The following is a 25,495-nucleotide window of genomic DNA, read 5'->3' on the forward strand; positions in this document are numbered from 1 at the left end:
TGCATGTGCATCCCAGGACCATGGCAAGAGTGCCAGGGCAAGGCTGGAAAGCAAGCCCATCAGATACGGAAAAATCCCCGGCAGCCATGATGATGTGGAATTTTCCCCATTCCAGAGTCGCCCATAATGGTGGGGGCAGTGGGGCTGTGACGTGGCCCATGCCCCACTGAGTGGCCAGCTGGTTTTGCACTGCCCACAGCTGGAGCTGTGCCTTCCCAACTCAGGCGGGCATTACTTCCTATCCTTGGTCCTCTAGGGTGAGGAGGGAAGCCAGGAACTGAAAAAAGGTGGATGGGGATGGGGCACCTGCAGCCTGTGCTATGCTCAACCCTTATGGGCACCCTGGAGAGGTGTGACAGCTGAGACCTCCTAGAGGCATGACTGGTTGCAGATAGGTCCCTTGTCTGAGCTTCCCTCAAGGGATTCTGGCACGACCCCCACCCCTCTCATCCACATTTTGGACCCCAAAAATATGTCCCCAGCTTGCCCTAACTCTTGAACCAGGAGCCCATACCTTACATTGGATCTTTAGGGCTCCGGAACCCCCAATAAAAGTTCACCAATTGGTCTAGCCACCTCCCTTTTCCCAGAGCTGGGCTGCCCTCATCACCACCACCACGCCACCCCGTTTCCCAGGCACCCTCGAATCCCCTTCCGGGGCTGGGAGCTCAGCCCAGCCTCAGGGTCCGGCGGTGGGACAATGGCCCCGTTGGCGCTTCCGAGACAAACGCGCCTTGTTGAGCCGGCGGCGGGGGCGCGGCGCTGCGCTCGGGGACGCTGAATGCGGCTTCTGTGCGTTCCGGGCGGGCGCGGAGAGGCCGGGAGGGGGCCGGGGCCAGGGCGCCTATTGGCCGCAGCACCGGGGGACGGGCCAGGCGGCCGCACCTGGCCGGAGTAAGTGCGGCGGCGGCGGAGGCGGGAGCATGGTCCAGGCCCGGTGGAGTCGGGGGCCCGGGCGGGTACGCCCCGCCGCCTAGTAAGGGCCCGGGCGGCGCGGCCCGGGACGAACCAGCCACGCCAAGCCCGAGGAGAACGGGGCCAAGGTATGTTCTGGGGGCCCAGGACCCACCGCCAGCTTGTGCCCTGCCGGGGGTCTCGGCCGGTACTCCCCAAACCTCCAAACTGGGACCGCAGTCAGACTCAGACTCAGAGCTGAGTGTTTGGGGAGTGCTGCACAACTGCTCCAGGGTCCCAGTGCCCCTGCCGCTGACAGAGGGTGGGCAGGTGGGGGCAGGGAGGGGGCAGGTTGGTGTGTGCCCTGCCCTTGATTTCTTCCTCGTAGACCCCCGTCCAGGGTTTCCCAGTCCTTGGATGTGGGGTGGGTGGAGCTGGGTTGGAGCTGGAAGTCCATTAATGATTAATCTTGGACACAGCAGCCTGAGCTCTGGAGGAGGAAGGGCAGGGATCTCCCCTGTTCCCACCAGCGCTCTCCCCAAGGAGGAGGGGCATCCGACCAGGGGCTAGGGGCCAGGAGAAGGGATGGGTCCCCTCTGCTTGGGGAAGGCCCTGTCCTAAACCACAGAGGGGGCAAGGCCACCAAAGAGAGGCATGTGGGAGTAGGACAAACCTTGATATCCAGGAAGGGCCCACAGGAAATCCAGCCAGTTGAGTTTCCAGCACCAGTTCCCAGGAGGGGGTCCAGCTTGGTCTGTCCCCTCAGTATCAAGCCAGTATTTGGTCACAGCACAGAGCAAGACTGTGGTCTCTTCCCAGTGGAGCCCTTCTCCCCACCTGTCTTGAGCAGGAGAGGGTATGATCACACATCTGGCTGCAGTAACCCACACCAGTGGGGGGGAGGGAGAGAGGGCTGCAGACCTGACACCTGATCGCCTGTGTTGCCAAGGTGACAGGTGCCATGAAAATCCTCAGGAGGACAATCCCGTTGGGAGAATCCAACCTCTTCCTTTACCAAGGGGGTGACCCAAGGTCCAGGGAGGGTAAGGCACGAGCAGGCCTGGGCCAGAGCAGCCCCAATACTGCTGCACTGTATTTTGCCCTGCAGCGGAGACATTGCTACCATCCCCATTATCCTTATGGAGAAACTGAGGCTCCAGGCAATTCAGTGACTTGCCCAAGGTCACATAGTTCAAAGGTGGCTGAGTTGACTACAGATCACAGGAGTCCTGTCCCAGCCTGCATCTCAGGACCAAAGCCCTGCTCAAGACCTCTCTGCTGCTCTGGGGTCCTGGGCTCTTGGATCTGCCTGTGCTGCCCCAAACCCCTAGCTCAGGACCCCTCCCCCTCCTTGCCTTCCTAGCTCCCAGCTCTGCCTGACACTCAGGGGGTGGGCAGGCTGCTACCCTGGGAGCAGAGACAACAGAGCCCTGTTCCCAGCTGCCACCTCGGGCTGCTTCATTCCCTGCTTCTCACTCAGGCAGAGCCCTGCCTGAAGGAAGCTCCCTGTGGACAAAGAAGCCTGCCTGCTTCCCACATATCCCCTTGTCCAATGGACATGGGTCTGCTGTTTGAGAGCATGGGTTGGAGGCCCTCTTGTCACCCCGCAAGAAAGGGGTGTATCCCTGACAGTCCCCACTCTGGGCCCTAACAGACTGTGTCACCCCAGTGAGAGGCAGTGATTAACCTGGGAGAATGAGACACAGATGGTAGAATTCCAGGCATGGCAGCAGGCTTGTGAAGGGCTTCTTGCTTCACTTTGAGTGAGGAATATGAAGAACAACCCCTTTTGTGAGCCTTATTCTACTCCAGACGGGAAGGGCAGGATTGAGCAGAGGTGCCCATGGGGATCAGTGGGCTGGGGGCTGGAGGAATCCCCAGGTGAGGAGTGATGGTTGGAAAGAACTGGCGTCCCAGACAATACCTTCTTTCCCACCTGCCAGTTCCAGGTGGCTTGGGCACTCCCAGGCCCGGTCCCAACAGTGCCCTGACTTGTCATGGGACCTTAGGCAAGTCTTTTCTTATCTGTGCCTCAGCTTCCCCCGATGTGAAACCTGGGGGTTAGGGAACTTGGGTTTGGAGCATGGGAAGTACGGGTGTTTGGATGAGGAGGGTAGCCTCCCAGAAGTCTGCACTGGTGGGTTCTGTTTTTCCTGCCAAGTGGGTCTAGAAGGGTCATGATAATAATCTGAGGTATGAGCAAAGGGCTCTGCATGCCTCGTCCGTCTCATTTGATCCTCACAGCAAGCCCTTGAGAGGGTCAAAGTATTCCCATTTTTAAGAGGTGAGGCTCAGAGAGGTGAAGTCACCTGCCCAAGACTGCCCAGCTGGGGAGTGATGGAGCCAGACTTCATAGCCAGAGCATCTCAGCCTCTCCAGGAGGGGAGAGGCAGGTGGGCGGACCTAGGACGTGGTGCAGAGCAACTGCTCAGCACTTTGGAAAAACCTTTATATTGTTACATATTTTTATGCAAACAAGTGCATGGCATTCCTTTAAAAAACATTTCAGTCAGAGTGCCTGGGTGGCTCATTCAGTTGAGCGTCCCACTTTGGCTCAGGTCGTGATCTTGTGGTTCCTGAGGTTGAGTCCCGAATCAGGCTCACTGTTGTCAACACAGAGCCCGCTTCGGATCCTCCGGCCGCCTCTCTCTCCCTGTCCCTCCCCTGTTCATGTTCTCTCTCTCTCTCTCTCAAATATTAAAAAAAAATAAGTAAGTGAAAACAGTTCAGTCATGCTAGAAGATACAGAGAATGATATTACCAACCTCCACATACTCACCTCTGGTGTTCTCAGTAATTTTGGTGCCAATAAAGAAATGACTGACTTCTTGGTTAACCTGTTCTTTGCCACTCTGAAGCTACTTTGGGGCAACTCCAGTCTGGTGGTGATTTTGCCCAGGCAAGGCAGTGTAGCAGGAAGAGCTTGCCTGTAGTTCTGACTTTGCCCATTTAGCCCCTCCACAAGTTTCTGGGCCTCAGTTTTCCCACCTGTCACATGGGCCAGCAGGTGACACTGGGAAACCTGTTGAGGTCCCAAGTATGGGTGCCATTTGAAACAGTAAAGACAGGTGACCCTGCAAGTTCAAAAAGTGCTTTCTGAGTCATCAAAGACATTGCCCTCTTTTCAGTCAGCTGCCAGGCCTGGTACCCAACTGGCAGCCATTCCCCCAGCCAAGGGGGCAGTAGGAGCAAGATGTCAGGGCTGACAGTTTGGGGGGGATCCTGCAAGCCAGCAAGTTGGGGTTCAGCTTAAGTGCCTCTCTGGGCGATCCTACCCATCTCTACTCCAGCACCCCACTCCAGAGGGACAGAGTGAGGAAGCTTCTGGGTCCTTGCAGGTCACTGCCCCAGGACTCCCGGGTGGAGGGCCAACCTCTCCCATCTGCACCTTTAACTGTGCAGCCCACACTTCCCAGATTCTCTGTCCCATGCCCCTGCTGCCTTTTCCCCACTGTAGGACACTGAGGCTCAGAGAGGGCTATGGTCACACAGCAAGGTGGCGTATGGTTCAGACTAGCCACTTCTCCCTCCTTCACCAGTCAGACTAGTTTTTCAAAATGGAAATATCTTTATTTTTCATTTTAGTTTTTTTCCCCAAGTAATACAGACTCTTGGTAAAACAAAATTATATATGTGTGTATATATATTTTCACTTCATTATGTATTGTGGACACCACTTAAATGAATACATAACAAACCATGGGGTTAATGGCACGTAATATTTTTAACCATCCCCTATCATTGGGCATTTAAGTTGTTTCTCTCCTCTTTGCTAAACTTTTGCACCCATCTCAGATCTCCTGTTAGATTATCTTCTGTGAACAAATTACCACGGATGGTATTGCTGGGTCTGAGATTGGACACTTTTAGAACTGTAATAAGTTGCTGTCAAACCTGCAGTCCGAGCACTGTAGGGAGAGGTTTTTTGCTCCACTTTTGAAGTGTCCTCCCCATGAGATTCCCTTCCAGCTACAAGAAACAACCCTAGGACACCCTCACCCGTTCAGCTTCTCTGCCAGAGCCCTGTTGCTATGCACACTGAGCAAACAGCATTGATGACCAACAGTCAGGGAATGGTTCATGGGGAGCAGTGTTCCACAGAATGTTCTACAGGGAGTGGCTCTAGAGGCAACCTTTATCTTTATCTCCTTAGGGGGCTCTTCCCCTCCCTGCTCTCTTAAGTTCAGGGCTCTTCACCTTCCTCACCCTTTCTTTGATGATCCCATCTGCCCCTCCGACCTCAGTCCCCACCTCTGTGCCCATGACCCCCAACCTCTTTCTCCTGAGGTCTCCCTCTTATGCTCCAGGCAAGGGATCCTATTGCTCTTTGCACATTCTACAAGCATCCCCCACACACCCCAGACTTAACTGGTCCTAAATGGAAACTGAAAATTGAAACACAACTCCAATAGTAAACATACGGCTCTCTTATCTGCCCGCCACTCAGGGACTAGCTCCACCCCCAGCCAGCCAGTCACCCAATAGGAGTTCTTCCTTCCCCTCTTCCACACCCTATCACTCACCAAATGTTGTCTATTCCATGGCCTACAGATGGCCCCAGTTCATTCCCAGTGCTTTCCTTGGTCCAGGTCATTTCACACCTGGACAGCTATAACAACCACTGTCAAGGTCTGCTGGCTTCTCCCAGTCCTTCCCCACCTCTACTGTTTGTTTTCCATCCAGCAGCCTGATGGGAATCCCATCTCCTCACTCCTCTGCTGAAGACCTTCCCAGGGTTCCCCATTGCCCACAGGATCCAGCCCAGATTCCTTAGCATGCCTCCCAAAGTCTTGCATCTCCTGCCTGCCCCTGCCCCCTTTCTGGCTGTGCCTTCAGTCTCCCCTGTACACCCTGTACACTCTGACATACACACATACTGGACAGGCCAGCCAAGCTGAACATTTGTTAGTTTCTCGAGTCCCCTGGGTCTTTGCACAGGCTTTTCTGTCTGCCTCCTGGCTCATTCTAGGGTAACAAGTGCATTAATTAATGCTAGCTGCTGTAACAGACAAGCCCCAAGTTCCAAAAGGCTTGACACACTGGAAGTTTAGTTGTCATTTTGAAATGGGTGTTAGGAGAGTGGTCAAGCGAATACCAGGCTCCTCCCATTCGTAGCCCTGCCCACTTCCAGATCCTTAAAGACCACCTCATTCATCCAGCCTATGGGAAAGGAGACCACAGAGAAGGCCTGCCCGCTTAACATCAACAGTTATTATTCTGCTTACATTCCATTGGCCAGAATTCCGTCACATAAGGACACTGAACTGCAAGGGAGGATGGGAGATGTAGTTTGGCCATGTACTCCAGGAGAAAAGGGAACTAACTGCCTTTAAATTGGAAAACATGCAGCAGCTTCTGCTACCAGGGCCCTGTAAGCCCAGGAAGCTTCCCTGACGATGCTTTTCCTGCTCCCCAGGCTGGATCAGGTGTTTGTGTTCCAGCAAGGCCCACCAATGTGTCCTCCATCACAACCTGCAGCTGTCTGCTCCTCTCACTCCCAGGAATGTGAGCCCAGAGCTCTGGCACAGGACAACATGAACCCCAGCACTGGGCATGGTGCAGGTGCTCCCTAAGTATCTGTGGAACAGATCAATTTAAAACTCAATATGGTCATGAAAAAGATATCCACAATCTATTGATATGTGGGAGGAGCCTGGGGAGCAAGTTAAAAACAAAATGTGCTTCCCTGAAGAGACCCTTCTGTCATCTGTATGGGTTAATATAGACAGAAAAAATACGGGGAGGCTTGTGCTAAAGTTTTAAGGACAGTGGCCTCCTTTAATGGTCTTCTTTACATTTTTCTGTAATTGTCTGTTTTTTTTTTTTTTCAGTGAGCATGCACTGCTTTTATGATTAAAATAAATTTTGCCAGGGTTTAGGGGTTGAACTGGCCAGAGATGGTGTCACTATCAATATTCTGAGAAGAGAAGCCTCTGGCAGGGCTGAAAGCATAGGTTCTGCTATCAATGCTTCCTACTCTAGAAAGCTTTCCTTCACGAGGCTCTTCTTTACTGGCCTTCCCACCCCACCCATGACCTCACCTTTGGTTCAGGAGCCTGAGCTCCACTCCCACCTGCCTGAGGTCCTTAACCTTGTGTGTCATATCTGGTCCTTGAGACTCAGCTCCCTCCTCTATAAACTAGAGGTGGTAACAGGGCCTCCCAGTGGCAAGGATTAGGGGTGTGTGTGATGCATGGGAAGTCCCAGGCGCCAGACTGTGTTTGGTCAAAAGTCCACACTCATAAACCCCCTCTCTGCTGTTTGATGCCCGCTCTGCCCTGACTCACGCCCATATATTTATCTGTCTTCAGACTAGCTTGGTCCAGGACAGATAAAACGACTCTACTCCATGCCCTGGACCAATCCAGCACTCACAGATATAAGGACTCTCAGCCTCCCCAGTGGCTGTTTAAACTCTGGTATTTCATGGGTACCTGAGGGTTGCTCCCAGGCTGTGTGGGGCTCTGGGGGAAAGAGCAAAATGTCAGAGCAGTGTCAGATGCCTGCTGTTCCCTGGGAGGAGCTGGCAGCCGCTCAACTTATGACAGTGCTCAGTGTGGGATACATGATTGTCACAATAATGGTTACTATTAGCTGAGAGTGACACCTTGGTCCCTAGAGCCCCCCATGCCTGAAGGAAGGGTGTGAGGTGCTTTTCTGGGCATTCTCTGTTCATGGGCAAGGCTGAATCCAGACCTGAAGACAGACCTGAACCCAGCTAAGAGCGAGGTATAAGAGATTTCAGTGCCTGGGCTGAGCCTGAGGGCCACTGGGGTTTGGGACTAGGGCCCCTAGAACTGCCTCTTCCTGTCAAGACCTTGGGAAGTATTGGCAACTGCAGTCAGGACAGGCATGATCCATACTGCCTCTTTGATGAAGGACTTGGAGCTCAGAGAGGTGAAATCTCATCAGATACCTCCTCCCAGAGCTGGTCAGGTTTTCCGCCTCCAGGAGGCCTCCCAGGCTGGGTTACTTGCTCTCTGGGCTCCCAGAGATTTTAGACAAACCTTGGTCTCTGGTTGTGTCTTAGAATCTTGAAGCCTTGGAGTTTGGCAAGTCTGCATTTGGACTCTGGCTCTGACTGCCCCCTGCTAACTGTGTGACCGTGGACAGATGAGTTCACCTCTCTGAGCCTTGGTTTCTTCACCTTGTGAGTGGGCTAATCCTGGTGCTTCCTGCCTAGGGCAGGCGTGCAACTTAAATGAGGTGCAGCTTGAGGAGAAATTAACCTCCCTGCCCCACTTGCCTTCCTGTCCCTTCCATGGCCTTTGAGCCTATCCCAGACTCTCTGCAGGGCTCTGCGGCTGCTTGTGTCCTTTATCCAAGGACACCTGAGACCTTGCTGAGCCCTTGGATGAAGGAGCTGCCTGGCTGCTGAGGTCTAGAGACAGTCAGGGACCACCCAGAGGGTGCTCCTGGCAGAGGGCCAAGGCAGCACCTGCAAGGTATAGACACATGCCACCTGCTATCCCCAGGGAGGGAGCTCATGAATATTCACACCCGCTGGAGCGTGAGGGAGCCAGCCAGAATACTGCTGGGTGTCATTGGAGCGTTCCTGTTTCCCAGTGACCGCAGAGGCAGCCTGAGAGTCAGACGTGGCTCATACAGGGAGAGGAAAGGGGCAACCAGCTACGGCCCGAGGTGAGTGTGTCTTCCTCCACTCCTGCATTTAGGTCCCTGGGAGAGCAGGACACCTGGAACCAAGGCCTGCCAGTAGTGATGCTGTAGGACAGAAGGTTTACCATCCTGGGCTCGGTTTCCCTATGTGCACACTGTGGGGATGAGTCCTGTTTCTCCTTCATTCTCTAGAGGATGCTGGTCCAACGAAACAGGAGGATTGCTGGGCCTGGCCTGGAGCCAGCTGTCAGCACAGATGGAAGGTGATGTGGCTAGGGTAACCAAGAAGGACAGGAATAGATGGGGTGGACTAGGGAGGGCGTGCCATCTACCCTGAGTGCCTGGAACTGTCACGACCATAGGCAGAGGAAGAGAGACCCAGGTTCTAGTTCTGTCTCTGCTATGGCTGTGCTGTGTGACCTTGAGGGTGGCCCTGTCCTCTCTGAGCCTTAGCCTCTCTGCCGTCTGTCTTCCAGATTGGAAGCTGTGAGGCTTGGGCCACACTGAAATTGTGCCGGGTACCCCATGGCCTTGGACCTGGGGCTTTTAGCTGACTGCAAGCCTCCATCACGGGCCAGTGAGCACACACCTTGAAGCACCTGTGACTGGGACCTGGGAGGGTAATAATAATGATGATAATAATAATAATGGTGGCAGCTCCTGCACAGGGAGTGTCTGCTCTGTGCCAGCCCTGTGCTGGGCACTTTCTTTGTGGGATGCTTTCTGCAGAGCACCCTGTGATGGAGAGTTGGTGGCATCATTTTGGAGGAGAAACTGAGAACCAGAGAGAGACACAGCCTTGCCTAGGGCACACACACAGAAAGGAAGCAGCACAACTGGGTTTCAAATCCAGGACCTTGGCCCCAAGGTGCTGGCTCCAGGTGCCTCTCATATGTGTGACTCACATATGTGGCTCTCACACTTGTATTAGCCCTGGCCATGCTCTGCTCTGAAGGTCAGGGGGGTCATTCATCAAACATTTACCAGGTGCCAGGCTCCAAGAGCTCAGGGATGAGTTAGCTTCAGGCTTGCGTGTGGCTGGGCACAGAGGAGATCTCTCCTTCCATAAGCCTGGGACTGCGAACCAGGACTGGGCCCTGGTCAATAGTGATAATAATAATTAATGTGGATTGATCTCCATTCGTGTGCATGCATTCTCTCATTCAAATCTCAGTCTCATGACTATTTCCTTTCTGCCAGGCTCCTGGCTGCCAGCCAGCCCCTCTCTGGGCCTCGGTCTACCCAGGGGCTCTACCAAGGGCCCTGTTTGCCCCTATCTTGCCGTTGTGTGTCCATTGTACATGTGAGGAGACTGAGACTCTTGAGAGGGTGAGCGACATGCCTAAGTTCACAGAGGCCAGGCAGGAAGGAAACCACTAGCCTTGAATGCTTCAGGCTGACACAGTAGGGACCAGCCACCGAGGCCCCCCGTCTGTCCACTCTTCATCCTGGCTGCCCTAGCCCAGCCCACAGAGGCCAGAATCTGCTGTGCTGCTGAGAGAGAGCCCCATTAGCCACACTGTGGCCTCCTGCAGTGGATCTTCTGGCTGCACACTCACTTCCTGCAGGCTTGGGACCAGGCCTGGGACGTGCCAGGCAGAGGCTGTCATGGACAGAGCTGGAAACTGCATATTGGAGGCCGACAGACTTGGGCTTCAATCCCGGCCCTGCCCCCTGCCTTACCTGGGCAAGTCACATCACCTCCTGGAGCCCCAGTTTCCCCATCTGCAAAAGGGGGGTGACAGTGGGGTCTGCCTGGCAGGATAGCTGAGCAGAACCCATGAGATGCTCTAGAGAAACCCCTGTCCAGGGCCTGCCTCATAGCAGGGGCTCAAAAGTGAAACCTGAGGGCCGGCATGGTTTGAGGAAGCCCAAGTAGTGGAGTGAAGTAGTGACGCAGTGATGGGAGGGTTGGGGGCGCTGTCCTGGGCAAGTCTAGGCAGAGCCTGATTGGTGGTTTTGGGAAGCTGGTCTGCCCCCTACTGCTGGGCCTCCACCCCAGAGCCTGTGCCTTCAGCTTCCAGATTTCTGGAAAGTGCCCTGGTGAGTTGCGCTGCTGGGACAAGGGTGGGCCCTTGGGATCTAGGGAGGGCAAGAATTTTACCCTTCCCTGTTTTAAAGTCAGAGAACCTGAGGCCTAGGACCTCATTCAGGGTTTGGGCCCGAGTCTGAGGCTCTGGCCTGGCCCAAGGTTCTGCCCTGTTCCCCCCTAACCACCTCCTCGCTGGGCCCCCAGGGAGCGGGAGGCCAAATGGGGCACTTGATGCATGGGTCCAGTTTGTGCTTGGTGGGGGACAGGGAAAGGGGGGGGAGACGGCGGGGGGCTAGCAGCCACTCCTTGTTCAGGAGAGCTCACCCTGACAGAGACCAGGAGCAGGTCCCCAGGAGCTCAGGAGGGAAACAGCTAATACTCTTTGAGAGAGACCTATGTATTAATTGCTTTGCCTACTCCCATCTCTGGAAGAGCCAGTGAGGGGGTCTATCAGCTTCCCAATTTCAGAGATGAGAAACTGAGGCTCTCAGGTTCCTGTGATTGAAACACAGGCCTGGGGCTTCCAGAGCCTGAGGTCGGCACCTCCCCCTCCATTACCATACTGTCTAGTCACCTTACCCCACCTGGCAAGCTTTATGATCTTACCCCACCTGGCAAGCTTTATGACCTATTATTTAAACATATTAAATATATTTTATTGCCTTTTTATTAAAAAATCCATATTCCCTTTTGGGGCACCTGGGTGGCTCAGTCAGTTAAGCGTCTGACTCTTGATTTCGGGTCAGGTCATGGTCTCATGGTTTGTGGAGTCAACCTCCATCCCCAACCACTGGTTGCCTGCTTGGGATTCTCTCTCTCCCTTTCTGCCCCTCCCCTGCACATGTGTGTTCTCCCTCTCAAAATAAACTTAAAAAAAATATATAACTCCTTTTTAAAAAAGTAATTGTTACAGAAACGCATAATATTGAAAAATATTCCATTATGTACCCCTTTCCAAGCTATGTAGAGGATACTACGGCTCAAATTGAGAATACTGCCCTCCAGTTGTTTCTGGGCCTGCATGTATATTTACCTATATATGCATATGGATGTGGGGGCATAAAGTTCTGGAACTTTCTTTTTTCACACTAATAGATCATGTGCTTTTTTTTTTTCTAGTATTAAAAAAAAAATTTATTCATTTTGAGAAAGAGAGAGAGAGAATCCCAAGCAGGCCCTTTGCTGTCAGTGCAGAGCCCAACTTGGGGCTCAATCTCACGTGAGATCGTGACCTGAGCTGAGATCAAGAGTCGGTCACTTAACTGACCGAGCCACCCAGGCGCCCCAGATCATGATGTTTTTTGAGTCAGTCCACTTAGCTCTGCCTTGTTTTGTTATTTGGTACAGATGACTCCATCTGGGAAAAGGCCTTGGTTTGTGTAACAGTCCCCTCCCCCCCATAGACACAGATTGTTTCTAGTTTTTCAAATTTCTGACTAAACTTCTATGAACACCGTTACATGTGTGACTTTGTCCAAGTGTTTCTGTAGAATAGTTGGAATTTGGAGAGCTTATACCTTCCTCCTTTGATAGAATAAACGGCTCTCTGGAAACATTCTCCCCCATTCTCATTTACTCCTGACCTGTCCACCTTGCCCACCTAAGAGTGAACAGGGATATGTCATTGTCATGAGGGAAGCCAAATTCCCTCTCACATAGTTTCTTCCTCTGCAACTTGTTTCTTCATGTCCTTTCCAGTGACAAGAAATTTCTAGATAAGCAGAAGACTCAGGGATGGGTGCTGGCTGGTGGGGTTGGCCTGGAGTGCTCCTTCTCTGAGAAGCGTTTATGGGTGCCTTGGGTAACTTTCCCAGAGGGGAGTGTGGGGTCCCCCTCCAGGCTGGTTATTTAGCCTCTGCCCCAGGGATGGTGGGAACGTGCCATGCGTGTGGTCACGGGGCAGCATGCATGACTTCTTGTGGCCTCAGGGGCCCAAGGCCCCCATGCAGCTTGTGTCAGAACAGGAGTGGAAAGTTTCATGCCCTGGGCTTATAGCTAAAGGGAGGTAGGAAGGCATCCTGAGCCCCAGCTCTCTCCTGGACTCCCATCCCTCAGCATGAACTACCTCCATTACAGTTCATGCCTCATTCCTCTGCTATTAGGGTTGCCACAATTAGACCAAAACTAGACTGAAAACTTTCCCCAAGCCCGCCGCCCCCCCCAAAAAAAAAACCAGGACACCAAACTAAATTTAATTTTCAGATAGACATTGAATAATTTTTATTGTGTCCTGTATAATATTAAAATTAAATTTTATTCATTGTTTATCTGAAATTCAGGATTACCTGGGCAAACCTGCCTGCTGGAAATTAGAGAAGAGGTAGGCATGTGGGCAGAGGCTGTGCTGTGTGACTTGAACCCTCTCCTTCCTCGCTCTGAGCCTCAGTTTCTCCATCTGCCTGCCCTACAGATGCAGGGACATAGGGGCCAGCGAAAGGAGCGGAAGAGCCTCAACCCTTCACCAGGCAGCTGGGAAGGGTGGCACGGGGAACAGGTGGGACTGGTTAGGTCCTTTGAAAGGTGAGACATCCAGGCCCTGGGAGGTCCCTGGCCCCAGGCCTGGGGGGACAGGGCGTTGGGAGACGGTCTTCTTCTCCATCTTAGAAAATGATTTCATTATGAAGCACAAAAATGTATAAGAAATACACTGATGAACACCCAGGTATCCACCCTACCCCTCAGCTTAAAAATTAAAACCAAGGGGCACCTTGGTGGCTCAGTCAGTTAAGCATCCGACTTCAGCTCAGGTCATGATCTTGCAGTTCACGAGTTCAAGTCCCACATCAGGTGAGCTCGAGCCCTGCTTCAGGCTCCTCACTGACAGTGTGGAGCCTGTGTGGGATTCTCTCTCTCGACCCCTTGCTTACTCTCACCCTCTCTCTCCCCCCCAAAAATGAAAATTAATTAATTAATCAATTAAAATATTTATTTTATTAAAATTTTTTAATGTTTATTTAATTTTGAGAGAGAGAGAGAGAGAGAGAGAGAGACAGAGCAGGAATGGGGGAGGGGCAGAGAGAGAGGGAGACACAGATCCCAAGCAGGCTTCAGGCTCTGAGCTGTCAGCACAGAGCCCGATATGGGGCTCGAACCCACAAACTGGGAGAACATGACTTGAGCTGAATCTGCCACTTAACCAACTGAGCCACCCAGGCACTCATCAATTTAAAAAAAATTTTTTTTTATTAAAAAATTTTTTTAACGTTTATTTATTGTTGAGACAGAGAGAGACAGAGCATGAACGGGGGAGGGGCAGAGAAAGAGGGAGACACAGAATCGGAAGCAGGCTCCAGGCTCTGAGCTGTCTGCACAGAGCCCGACGCGGGGCTCGAACTCATGGACCACGAGATCGTGACCTGAGTTGAAGTTGGACGCTTGACCGACTGAGCCACCCAGGCGCCCCTAAAAAAATTTTTAAAACCAAACCAGACAGTAGAACCTTCTCCCTTCTCCCTGTCCCATTCCCGGGTCTCTGTCTGCATTGGCTTTGCCCACTGTCTCTGTCTGCAACCCTGTTTCTCCCTCTCCATGTGTTTGTCACTCTGTCCCTGTATAGACCTTGCTGGGGCCACAGAGCTGGCAGAGGCCAGTCCCAATGTCAAAGGCTTCCCCTCAACCCAGCCAGGCCTGGGGTAGCAGTGGAGGCTCCCTGGGGCCGGCCTCCTAATGCTTGCCCTGTTCTCTGCTCCCTCAGTTGTCTGAGATGCCGCTGCCGCAGAAGAAGCGCTGGGTGTCCATGGCCAAGGGGCTGGTGCTAGGAGCACTCTTCACTAGCTTCCTGCTGCTGCTGTACTCCTATGCTGTCCCCCCGCTGCACGCTGGCCTGGCCTCCACGTGAGTGGCCCTCCTGGAGGGCCAAGGGGTGGGAGGGTTGGGGTGAGGGGCACCCTGTACCCTGCACCATGCTGTGCTGGGCAGAAACTGTACTGAGGACAGAGCTTGCTGTGTAATCCTGGGCCTCAGTGTCCTCATCTGTGAAGTGGGCATAATAGAGCCTGCCTCGTGGATCATGTGAAGAAAATAACACTGTCTGTGTACAGGGCTCGGATTATCATCTGAGGTTGCAATGGGACTGGGAGGCGGGGGTGACTTGTCCAAGAGAACTCACTGGCACAGGGCCGAGATTCAGACTGCGGTCTGTCTGCCTCCAAGCCTGGCTCTTAGCCGTGAGGCTCTCCCACCTCCTCGTGGGGCTGCTCAGCCAGGCCTGGCATGGCTTGTGCTCTTAGTTGGTGGTATTAAGTTGAACTAGAGGAAATTACCGATTATTGACTTTCTGGTCAAAAACTGACCTACAAAATATGTGGTTCAACCTAATCCTAGTTCATGATAAATGTAGGATGTGGTGGCCATGGATGAGACAAGAACCAGCAAGCTTGACCTCACACCAACACCGCAAATGGGGCCTGTTATTTTCCCCATTTCATAGATAAGGAAAGTGAGTCCCAAGAGACCACACCACTTGCCCACGCATCACAGCCTGGACACAGGCCTGTCTGGTCCCCTGGCCTGCCTCTCCTGCTATCACCATCCTCAACAACCCTGATCTTTAGATACCAGTGGGCAGGGGGTGCTGAGTCCTGAGGGCCCCAGCAGACCCTGAGGCTCTCCCCACCATTTCATCCACAGCAGGACCCCAGAGGGCACAGCACCCTGCTCCCCGGCCCCGGGTGAGCCAGAGGTGCCCACCCTCGCCAACGGTTCTGCAGGAGGGTGCCAGCCTCGGCGCCACATCGTGTTCATGAAGACGCACAAGACGGCCAGCAGCACGCTGCTCAACATCCTGTTCCGCTTTGGCCAGAAGCACGGACTCAAGTTTGCCTTCCCCAACGGCCGCAACGACTTCGACTACCCGGCTTTCTTCGCCCGCAGCCTGGTGCAGGACTACCGGCCCGGGGCCTGCTTCAACATCATCTGCAACCACATGCGCTTCCACTACGACGAGGTCCGGGGCCTGGTGCCCCCCAACGCCACCTTCATAACTGTGCTCCGTGACCCAGCCCGCCTCTTCGAGTCCTCCTTCCACTACTTCGGCTCAGTCGTGCCCTTCACGTGGAAGCTCTCGGGCCACGACAAGCTGGCCGAGTTCCTGCAGGACCCAGACCGCTACTATGACCCCAACGGCTACAACGCCCACTACCTCCGCAACCTGCTCTTCTTCGACCTGGGCTACGACAGTGGCCTGGACCCGGGCAACCCGCAGGTGCAGGAGCACATCCTGGAGGTGGAGCGCCGCTTCCACCTGGTGCTCCTGCAGGAGTACTTCGATGAGTCCCTGGTGCTGCTCAAGGACCTGCTGTGCTGGGAGCTGGAGGACGTGCTCTACTTCAAGCTCAATGCCCGCCGCGCCTCAGCCGTGCCGCGCCTCTCCGGGGAGCTGTACCAGCGCGCCACGGCCTGGAATGTGCTGGACGCCCGCCTCTACCGCCACTTCAACGCCAGCTTCTGGCGCAAGGTGGAGGCGTTCGGGAGGGAGCGCATGGCCCGCGAGGTGGCCGCCCTGCGGCGCGCCAACGAGCGCATGCGGCACATCTGTATCGACGGGGGCCGAGCCGTGGATGCCGCCGCCATCCAGGACTCGGCCATGCAACCCTGGCAGCCGCTGGGCGCCAAGTCCATCCTGGGCTACAACCTCAAGAAGAGCATCGGGCAGCGGCACGCGGAGCTTTGCCGTCGCATGCTCACGCCTGAGATCCAGTACCTGATGGACCTCGGTGTCAACCTGTGGGTCACTAAGCTCTGGAAGCTCATCCGGGACTTTCTCAAGTGGTGACATCCGGCCCACCGGCAGCCCCCTCTGCCCGCTGCATCGCTGAGGAGGGGCCGGGCAGGGGCCTGCTGGCCTCCCCTATGCCCTCCTGGTGCCACCCCGGCTCTGGGGGTAAGGTGGGGCTGCTGCAGGGGCGCAGCCAGCCAGGACTGGGCCCAGGCACACAGGGCCTGAGATCAGTATTTGACTAGTTATAGCTTTTTTAAAAGTTAAATCTCCTCCCCTCCAAAAACGAATGTTCTGTTTCCTGCCTCCTCTTAAAGGGGAGACTTGAGAAGTAAAAGAATTTGATGTTGTGTTTTTTGTTAATCAGCCTCAGTGGTGCTGACTGATGGGGCCCTGGGTGGGAGGTGACTGAGGATGGGGGGACCCGCAAGAGAGCATGGCGGGTACCTGAGAGTGTCTGTGGGACAGAGCCCATTTGACGTGACGGGGTTTGATGTGCACCTGTTACATGCTGAAGTCCTGAGTGGTTGAAGGACTCCCATGATTTACCAAGACCTGGAAGAGCGTGTGTGTGTGTGATCATCCTGGGACTATTCCAGTCACTTACTCCAACTGAACATTGGTTATGTGCCCAGCGTTGGGCTAAGTGGGTTGGTTATCTCAGTTCATCTTCGTCAAAACTTAGCAACGTGGGAACTGTTATTTTCTCATGCCAGAGATGAGGAAGGGAGCTCAGAGAGAGAAAGTCGTTTGGCCAACATCACACAGCAAGTAAGTGGTAGGACTGGAACAGAGGCCGGGAAGGGTGGTGTGTGCAGCCAGATTTGAGACCGTCCAAGTGGTGTGTGTGTGTGTGTGTGTGTGTGTGTGTGACAGGGAGTACTTGGTGTAGCGCTGAGCAGCAAGCCCCGGGCCCAGGCTGAGTTCCTTGTGTAATCTCATTAATCCTCACAATCACCCTTTGCAGTAGGCACAGTTACCATCCCATGTTAAAGATGTGGGAATTGACATTCTGTGTGACAGCAAAAGGGACTTTCCCGAGATCTTGCAGGTACACATTAGACCCAAAACTAAACCTTCTTCTCCCTGGGACCCCAGATGCCTTGCCTCAATGCCTGTGCACCCTGTCCCTGTTTACCCCATCTCTCCACTGACCACTCCAGGCTGCCTCACCATCTGCTTGTACTCCACCCTGCCCAGGCTCTGGGTTTCCCCCTTCCACCCTGGGGTTCAGTTTAATTAATCCAAAAAAATTTGGCATTTATCAGATAGCTGATGTGCCCCCCAGCCCTGAGCTGGCCCTGAGCATACAACAGTCAGCAAGTTGATCCCTGCCCTCCTGGAGCTCAGGTCCAGAGACAAAGATAGAGGCCAAGCAATCAAGTCACATTGAGTATGACCAACCAAGGTGGGGATGCGTCAGTTCTAACCATCTGTTTCCCTCGGCCTCCCCAGGGGGACAACAGCCCTTTCTGGGGCACGGGACTCTTAGATCTCTAACTAAGAGCCAGCAGCCAGACACAAAAGGCAGAAACCACAGCCAAGTGACTTTATTGGAGACCTGTCTGTACCAGGCTCCAAACCACATGCTTGCACACCTTATCTGAATATCTACAACATCCCAGCTTTATAAACCAAAGCTCAGAGAGGTTAAGTGACCTACCCAAGGCCACACATCTAATTAGTGCCAGTACCACATTTCAAAGCCAGATTAGTCAGCTCTTATCTTAAGCCCTCCCTGAGTTTGAGTCCCTGTTTCTCCTGGGAGCAAGTTTCTGGCCCAAACAGGCTGGGAAGAAGTTAGGGTGACCAGCTGTCTCAATTTCCTCGGACTGTCCCAGTTTTTGCACCAAAAGGTCTCACATCCCGGGAAACTCCTCAGTCCTGGGCAACCAGGATGGTTGCTCAGCCTGGAACAGTTTTGACCCCACCAGCCCCCAGGAGCTACTGTCTATACCTTCTTAAAGTTTCTTTGCAGCAAGCAATAAGCACATCTTTGAGGGCTTTAAATCATATGGAGAAAACTAAGCAGAAGAAGAAAGAGAAAGAAAGAAAGAAAGAAAGAAAGAAAGAAAGAAAGAAAGAGTAAGTTATTATTGACTCCAAATTCATGAGATAATCCCCCTCCCTTTTTAGTAATCAAAAAGAGATGTGACTTAGTGCAATATGATAGTATCTTGGGTTTGTGGAACCCCATAATTTTATTTCATTGGATCTTTAGGGGCCTAAAACTGCCAATAATAATATTATATGTCATCAAATTATTTATTATTAATACTGGCACTTCTAAGCCCTGAGGGATCCAAGGAGAATAAATCTGGCAAATAATAGATGCCAAGAATATAAATTGTCCCATTAGCATTTACTATCTGCCTGATTTGTTTTACGAACATTATAGTTATTAACTCATTTATTAACATAATTAATATTTAACAATACGTAGTTGCGTGGTACTGAACAAGCACTCTGCACCATACAGGAACATGGACAATTCCCTTTGCTCTCCTGAGGAGGCAGCCAAGACTCAGAGAAGCTGAGTAACAAGCCCTACGGTCACTCAGCCAGGCAGCCATAGAGGCAGGATGCAAACCCAGGTCTGTCAGACACCAAGGCTGGTGTTTGCACGCTCCAGACCTTCAGTGCCATTCCAGCCGGCCATCTCAGCCTCAGGACCGAGGTTTTTTCCATGGTTGAAAATGTATGAGGTCTCCGAGGGGCTCTGCGGCTCGTAGCTCGCAGGAACCAGCCTGCTCTAGCCACACCTGGCAGCAGAGGGCGCCACGGTGCCAAATTTGGTCTCAGCCTGTCAAGACATTCCCAGCAGTGGGGGCTGAGGGCACCCACAGTTAGGGCTGAGCCTACAAGCGAAAGCCAGGGTGAGGGTCATGCTGTTCCCTGGGAGAAATTCAGTGGAACTCCCTGTTCCTCTCTGTTATAGGATGAATTGTATCCCCTAAAAAGATATGTTGAAGTCCTAACCCCCAGTTCTCTATGACTGATCTTATTTGGAAATAAGGTCTTTGTACATGTAATCAAGTTAAGATGAAGTCATTAGGGTGGGGGCTAATCCAATATGGCCATAGCTGGTGTCCTTAAAAGAAGTGGCAATGTCATGTGAAGATACCACAGGGACAGTGCCACGTGAAGACAGGCAGAGATTGGCATGATGCAGTTATAAGCCAAAGGCTGATGGTGACCTCCAGAAGCTAAGAAGAGGCAATGAAGGATTCTACCCAGAGTCTCAGAGGGAACAAGGCCCTGCTGACACTTTGATTTTGGACTTCCAGCCTGCAGAACTGTGCAAGAATAAATTTCTGTTGTTCTAAGCCATCCAGTTTGTGTACTTTGTTACAGCAGCCTCAGGACACAAATACATTCTCTGTGCCCAGGGCCCTGCTCTAGGTCAAGCCTCTGCCCCTTACCTGGACTCCTTCCCCGGCTCCCTCCCCCAGGCTTGCTCCTGTGATCCACCCTTCACCTGCAACCAGAGGCCATCCTCTGCTCCGAGCCCTCCACGGTCCCCCTTTCCCTCGGGGAGAAGCCATGCAACTGCAAGCATCTGCGGCTTTGCACGTGCTGTTCCCTCTACTATAAGGCCCCTTTCCCATTGCAGGTCTAACACTGCTGAGTGTTTTCAGAGCAAGCTCTGCTGCCTCCTCTGGACATTCTCTGACAGCCTAGCCCTCAAGCTAGCCTGGGGCTTCTGGGCTCCCCCATCTCAGTCCTGCTCACTCAGGGCCACAACTATGGATACGTTTGTCTGCGAGGCCCCGATGGTATGCTCCTCCAGGACAGGAAAAAACGCAATCAGCCTCTAGTGCCCAGTCCATTGCCTGGCACACAGTTGGTTTTCAATAAATATTGAAAGAGGAAAAAAAGAAAGAAAGAAAGAAAGAAAGAAGGAAAGAAAGAACGTAGCGATAAAGGAAAGAAGGAAGGAAGAGAGGAAAGAAGGAAAGGAGGGAAGGTGGAAGAGAAGAAGCAGAAAAGGGAGGGCAGGGAGTGCCTGGGTGGCTCAGTTGGTTAAGTGTCTGACTTTGGCACAGGTCATGATCTCATGATTTTGTGAGTTCAAGCCCCGCTTCAGGAGAGCTCCGCTCCAAGTTCCTCACTCTCTCTCCCTCTCTCTCTGCCCCTCACTCACGTTAGTCCCCGCTGAGACTGACCTCTGCTTTATATCCTTGGTTACTCTCCCTGTATACCTGCCTCCCATGTTTGGTCTCACTACCTCCACTGCCCTACTTGGGTTTTCCAGGATCACCTCTGGAATAAACTCCCTACACTGGAACCCTTGTCTCAGGGTCTGCCTCTGGGTGAACAAGACTAAGACAAGTACCTACTGTGTGCAAGACCCCCTGCACACAGCATGATCTTTTTACCTGACCAAAGTAGGTCCGCTCCTTGGTGAGCTATAGGAAGAGACTACACCAGGTGGCCTTGCTTCTCAAAGTTTTGGGTTTTTTTTAATTTTTTTTTCAACTTTTATTTATTTTGAGACAGAGAGAGACAAAGCATGAACAGGGGAGGGGCAGAGACAGAGGGAGACACAGAATCGGAAACAGGCTGCAGGCTCTGAGCAGTCAGCACAGAGCCCGACGCGGGGCTCGAACTCTCGGGCCGTGAGATCATGACCTGAGCCGAAGTCCCGAAGTCGGACGCTTAACCGACCAAGCCACCCAGGCGCCCCTCAAAGTTATTTTTTTTTAATTTTTTTTTCAACGTTTATTTATTTTGGGGACAGAGAGAGACAGAGCATGAACGGGGGAGGGGCAGAGAGAGAGGGAGACACAGAATCGGAAACAGGCTCCAGGCTCTGAGCCATCAGCCCAGAGCCTGATGCGGGGCTCGAACTCCCGGACCGCGAGATCGTGACCTGGCTGAAGTCGGACGCTTAACCGACTGCGCCACCCAGGCGCCCCCAAAGTTATTTTTAATAAGAAGATCACAGGGAATAATTCCCAAAGCAGTGACTCCCTGAACAGGAGTAAACAGGCTCCTTTTATTAGGGTTTGGGGTGAATATTCAGAAAGAGATTTTAACATTATAATGAGGCTATCTGTTGGGCATTTAATCACCTGCATAGGCATGGTCCTCAGATGTGTCTTTTCCTGTTCCAGAAATTTGTCAGTTAGTTTCCAAAAGATGAAATTGACAGTTAGGCAGAAGCTTCCAGGAATTTCCTGAGTTTAGGGAGTCAGGGGGTCTTGCCAGTAACAGTCTCATGTGTCCTTGTCTTGGGCTCTGGCTTTCTGCTTGTCCAGAGGGTATGGAGGCAGACTATAGCCAGGAGTCCCCCATCACCCCCACCCAAAGGTCAGGCTGTACATTCACCTGCTGGGTCTGGACCTGGGACGTCTCTCCTCACCCTGAAGCCACGTGCTGTTTGAATCATGGACAGTTGCACCTGACACATCAGGTGGTAGATGGAGCCTGGGACAATTTGGGACACAATGACAATGGGTTCCAGGCCTTTGTTGGGGGTGAGCAGAGGCCAACCCAGCTCAAGGAGGCATCTGATGGGACCACAGGAGTAGAGAGTGGGGAACTGAGGCAGGATGGACAGCAGCCCCTATGCATGTGTGTGACAACAGATGGTGTCCTTCCAACACACCCACATCAACACCGTGGGGAAAGCACCACTGTCCTCATTTTACAAATGACTTTTTGAACCCAGGGCAGCAAGTCTAGGGGCCAGTGCCTCAGGCATCTAGCAAGGAATGGGCCCTACAAGTCACCTTGAGGTAGAGAATAGAGGCCCGGCAGGAAGGGGCTGTCTCTCTGGGGAGGGGTAGGCATGGCGGGCTGCCACTGGGTAAAAGAAAGGAGGTCTGGAGGAGGTCACAGGGCAGGACCTGGACCCCAGACCAGAGACTCAGACACCAGCCTGGCCACCTTGTGTTACGGGAGAAGACTTTAGGCCAGGTAAGTTGGTTTCTTCTTCTGTCCCAGAAAAGGCAGCACCCAAGGCCCCTGAAGTCACTCTGAGCTCTATAGCTCTGGGTTTCTTCCCAACTCTGAGAGTCTTGGTGGCCAGAGGCCACACCAGTGCTATCCATTAGAAATATAACACAAATCACAAATGCAAGACAAATGTGTCATTTCAAATTTTCTAGTAGCCGCATTCAAAAAAGTAAAAAGAAACCAGTGACATAAATTCAATAATATATTTTATTTAACCTGATACAGTCAAATTATTATCATTTCAATATGTAATCAATATAGAAATTATTACTGAGATTTTTTGGGGGGTGGGTACCAAGTCTTTGGAATCCTATGTGTATTTTGTGTATGTCATACTCACAGCAGATTTCAGTTTGGACCAGCCACATCGAGTGGCTCATATTGGATGGCACAGGTAAGGACTGCTAGCCCTGTGAGGGGAGCCTGGCATGGCAGGTCACGACCTTTAGCTGTGACTAGGAAGCAGGAGCAGGTGTGAGTTTTTGTCTCTAGACTGGGAGGAGTATCTCATAGGATCTTAGGGTCCTTCCCTTGTGGTTGTTAATAGCAAGTGTGGGCTCCAGTGAAATTCACACACTTTCATGAACATTGAGGGAGTGACTGGGCAGTGGAGGTCCCGACTCCTGCCTTCGAAGTGTTCCATCAGAAAGAGGGCATATTCCTCCCAGGACAGGAATAAATCCTGTTACAAGACAGCTGGGGTCAAGAATTGGGTCCAGATCTCATCTGAGCAAATCAAGTCACAAGTTCAAGCCTCAGTTTCCTCACCTGGGGAATGGGTATAAAAGCAGTATCATGTCAGGGTTAATTTAATGCTTAGTCCAGAGCCAAACACTCCTTTGTGTCCTTGAAGACAAAGGTTAACAGCTTATTTGGGGTAGGGGGCCCAGAGAAAGTCCTTTGAACGCTCTTTTAGAAGCTGAGGAAACTGGGACCCGGAGAGAGAGGAAGTGACCCAATCAAGGCCACACTGGAGCTGCTGACTTCTTGTCCAGTGCTCTTTCGCCACCAGATTCATCACTATTGAAGTTTGCCTTTGGCCCACAGTCAGCAACCGACTCTTGGGCTTGCCTGTGGAAGATCCTCTCCCAGCCTAGGTCAAACTGCCCTTCACTCAGGCCTGGACAATGGGCTCTGGGCCAGATGTGTGATCTGGCTCCCAACTCTGCTACTTGCTGGCTGTGTGATGATGGTCGGGCAAATTGCATGACCTCTCTGAGCCTCAGATTCCATGTAGCACCACAATCTGCTCTGAAGATGTGGATTACAGGTGTAAAGATGGCCCCTCCCTGCCCCTATAGACCTGAGGGAAGAGTCTGTCACATAACCCCAAACTGCATTTGATCCACATTTAATCCTTTCTGAAGCTTTGGGAAACTGGCTTGTTATTATCCCATTTCACAGAAGGAGAAAGCTAATGCCTGACTTGACCCAAGCCTTGGCTCCTCCAGCAGGAATGGGTCCTCTCCTAAGGGCAGGTGAGATCTGAAGGCCTGAGGGGTGCTGGCACTACAGAGCCCCTCTGACCTTGGTCTTTCCCAATCTGTCCCTCATTCTAGGATAATATCCAGGATGTGCTATCTGTCCTGCCCACCCTGATGACTACTCCTTCCTACTCTGGCTCGAAGTGAGGATGGAGGGTGGAGTGGGATGAGGTCAAGGGTAAAAAGAGGAGTGTATTGTGTATCTATTGCTATATCTACATCTGTTATGACAAGTTACTCCAAAACAAAGCCATTTATTTAAAACAACCATAAACATTTCTTATCTCCCAGTGTCTGTGGTCAGGAATTATGGTAGAGCTGACTTGTTCCGGCTCAGGGTCTCCATTGTCACAGGTGAGATGTCAGCCAGCACTGCAGTCGTCTGAAGGGTCAACATCATTCCTGCAATATCCTCTTGATTACACAGGTCAGCCCTGCTTGGTGTCAGAGGGGGTTGAACAAGGCCATGAAAACCAGGAGTTGTGGATCATTGGGAACCATTTTGGAGGTGGCTACCGCAAGGAGTAATAATAATTACTGCTATCTGTTGAGGACTTATTCTGTGCCAGGCACTGAGGAAGATAATTTTTGTTTATTGTCATATTGTTGTTTTGTATTGTTTTGGTTCTGGTTTTGGTTTTGTTTGTTGTTGTTGTTGTTGTTTTTTGCACAACAACCCAGTGAGGAAGATACTATTATCAGCCCTATTTTTCATTGGAGGTAACTGGCTCAGAGATGTTAAACCACTTGATTAAAGTCACTCAGCCAGCAAGTGGCAAAGCCAGGTCAGTCTGATGTTAGAGGCCAATTGTTTAACATCCTCCCAGAGAAAGAGTTTGGAGAAAAGGATAGGGAAGAGGTTTGCTCTTGAGATATACATTGGAATCCCAGGAATCTGAATGCACACAAAGGAAACCCCTTGTCCTTGGCCCTGAGAATGTGGCAGGAGTTCTTGGACTCCTTCTCCATAGGATAGGGCTGGAATCACTTTTGGCTGCTGTGAGGAAGCCAATATAAGCCATGTTGATGGTCACACATACCCCAACTATTGCTGAGTACACAAAAATTCCCATCCCCTAATGGAGCAAGCATGCATGGAATACTTAATATGTGATGAACAGCTTTTGTAAATCTTTGAGGGCCACTTGCCTCTGAATGTAGTCTAGTTTATCCAAGTTATGACACTTTCTCAGCGCAAAGCCTTTGCTCGGACAGTTTCCTCCACCCACAATGCCCCTCAGACGGCCACCAAATCAGAAAAGAATCCCTCCTGGAGTCCTAAAGACCCAGTCTAATCCCATCCATGCCTCTTACTAGCTGGGTGGAACCCAGGACAGGTGACTGAGGCCTCAGTTTCCTTGTCTGTTCATGAGAAACTAGACTCTCTTGTCTGCCCACCAGGTCCATGTGAAGTCAATGCAGTGATCAATGCTGGGGCTCTGCAGACCAAGTGAAACCACTCAGTTCTCATCAGCCAGGGGCACTTAGTGGAAGTGCTGCAGAAGCAGGAGTGTGAGCCCAGAGGAACAATTCTGGGCCAAGAGAGCCAGGGGATCACTGCAGCAGCTGGGGTTGGCCCTGGGGCGAAGGCCTGGGTTGCCAGCCTATAGGGACTGCTAAGTAAGACCTGATTTGCATTTGTTTCTAACATCCATGTTTTTCTGATTATAATATCAGGGCACGCTTATCATGGAAAATCTGGAAAGTGTAGATAAAGAGAAGCACCATGAGGGTTATAGAAATAACCTGTAATCCCACCATCACCATTATATATTTACATATAATTATTTT

General features: G+C 52.1%; 1 protein-coding gene across 5 annotated transcripts; it reads left to right on the forward strand.

Annotated features, from left to right (window-relative positions):
* The first annotated feature begins 889 nt into the window (after positions 1–889).
* GAL3ST1 (galactose-3-O-sulfotransferase 1) lies at positions 890–19,589 on the forward strand. 5 transcript variants are annotated; one of them, XM_040463826.1, is made up of 4 exons: positions 890–1,043; positions 8,370–8,535; positions 14,238–14,377; positions 15,173–19,589. In XM_040463826.1, exons 3-4 carry the CDS (start codon positions 14,247–14,249, stop codon positions 16,314–16,316), a joined length of 1,275 nt encoding a protein of 424 aa, XP_040319760.1. In that variant the 5' UTR covers positions 890–1,043; positions 8,370–8,535; positions 14,238–14,246; the 3' UTR covers positions 16,317–19,589. The 5 variants fall into 5 exon arrangements, with proteins under 5 accessions (XP_040319760.1, XP_040319761.1, XP_040319759.1 ...); XM_040463827.1 differs by having other exon boundaries at positions 8,461–8,535; XM_040463825.1 differs by lacking the exon at positions 8,370–8,535.
* Positions 19,590–25,495: the final 5,906 nt, after the last annotated feature.

Source organism: Herpailurus yagouaroundi, unplaced genomic scaffold (genome assembly GCF_014898765.1).
Source record: "Herpailurus yagouaroundi ecotype Mexico unplaced genomic scaffold, PumYag 428, whole genome shotgun sequence".
Lineage (NCBI taxonomy): Eukaryota > Metazoa > Chordata > Mammalia > Carnivora > Felidae > Herpailurus > Herpailurus yagouaroundi.

Excerpts from the sequence above, each read along its gene's own strand:
- GAL3ST1 (XM_040463826.1), top strand. The coding sequence starts at position 14,247 with ATGCCGCTGCCGCAGAAGAAGCGCTGGGTGTCCATGGCCAAGGGGCTG. Across the intron at positions 14,378-15,172 it reads CACGCTGGCCTGGCCTCCAC|CAGGACCCCAGAGGGCACAG; the intron begins GTGAGTGGCCCT and ends TTTCATCCACAG.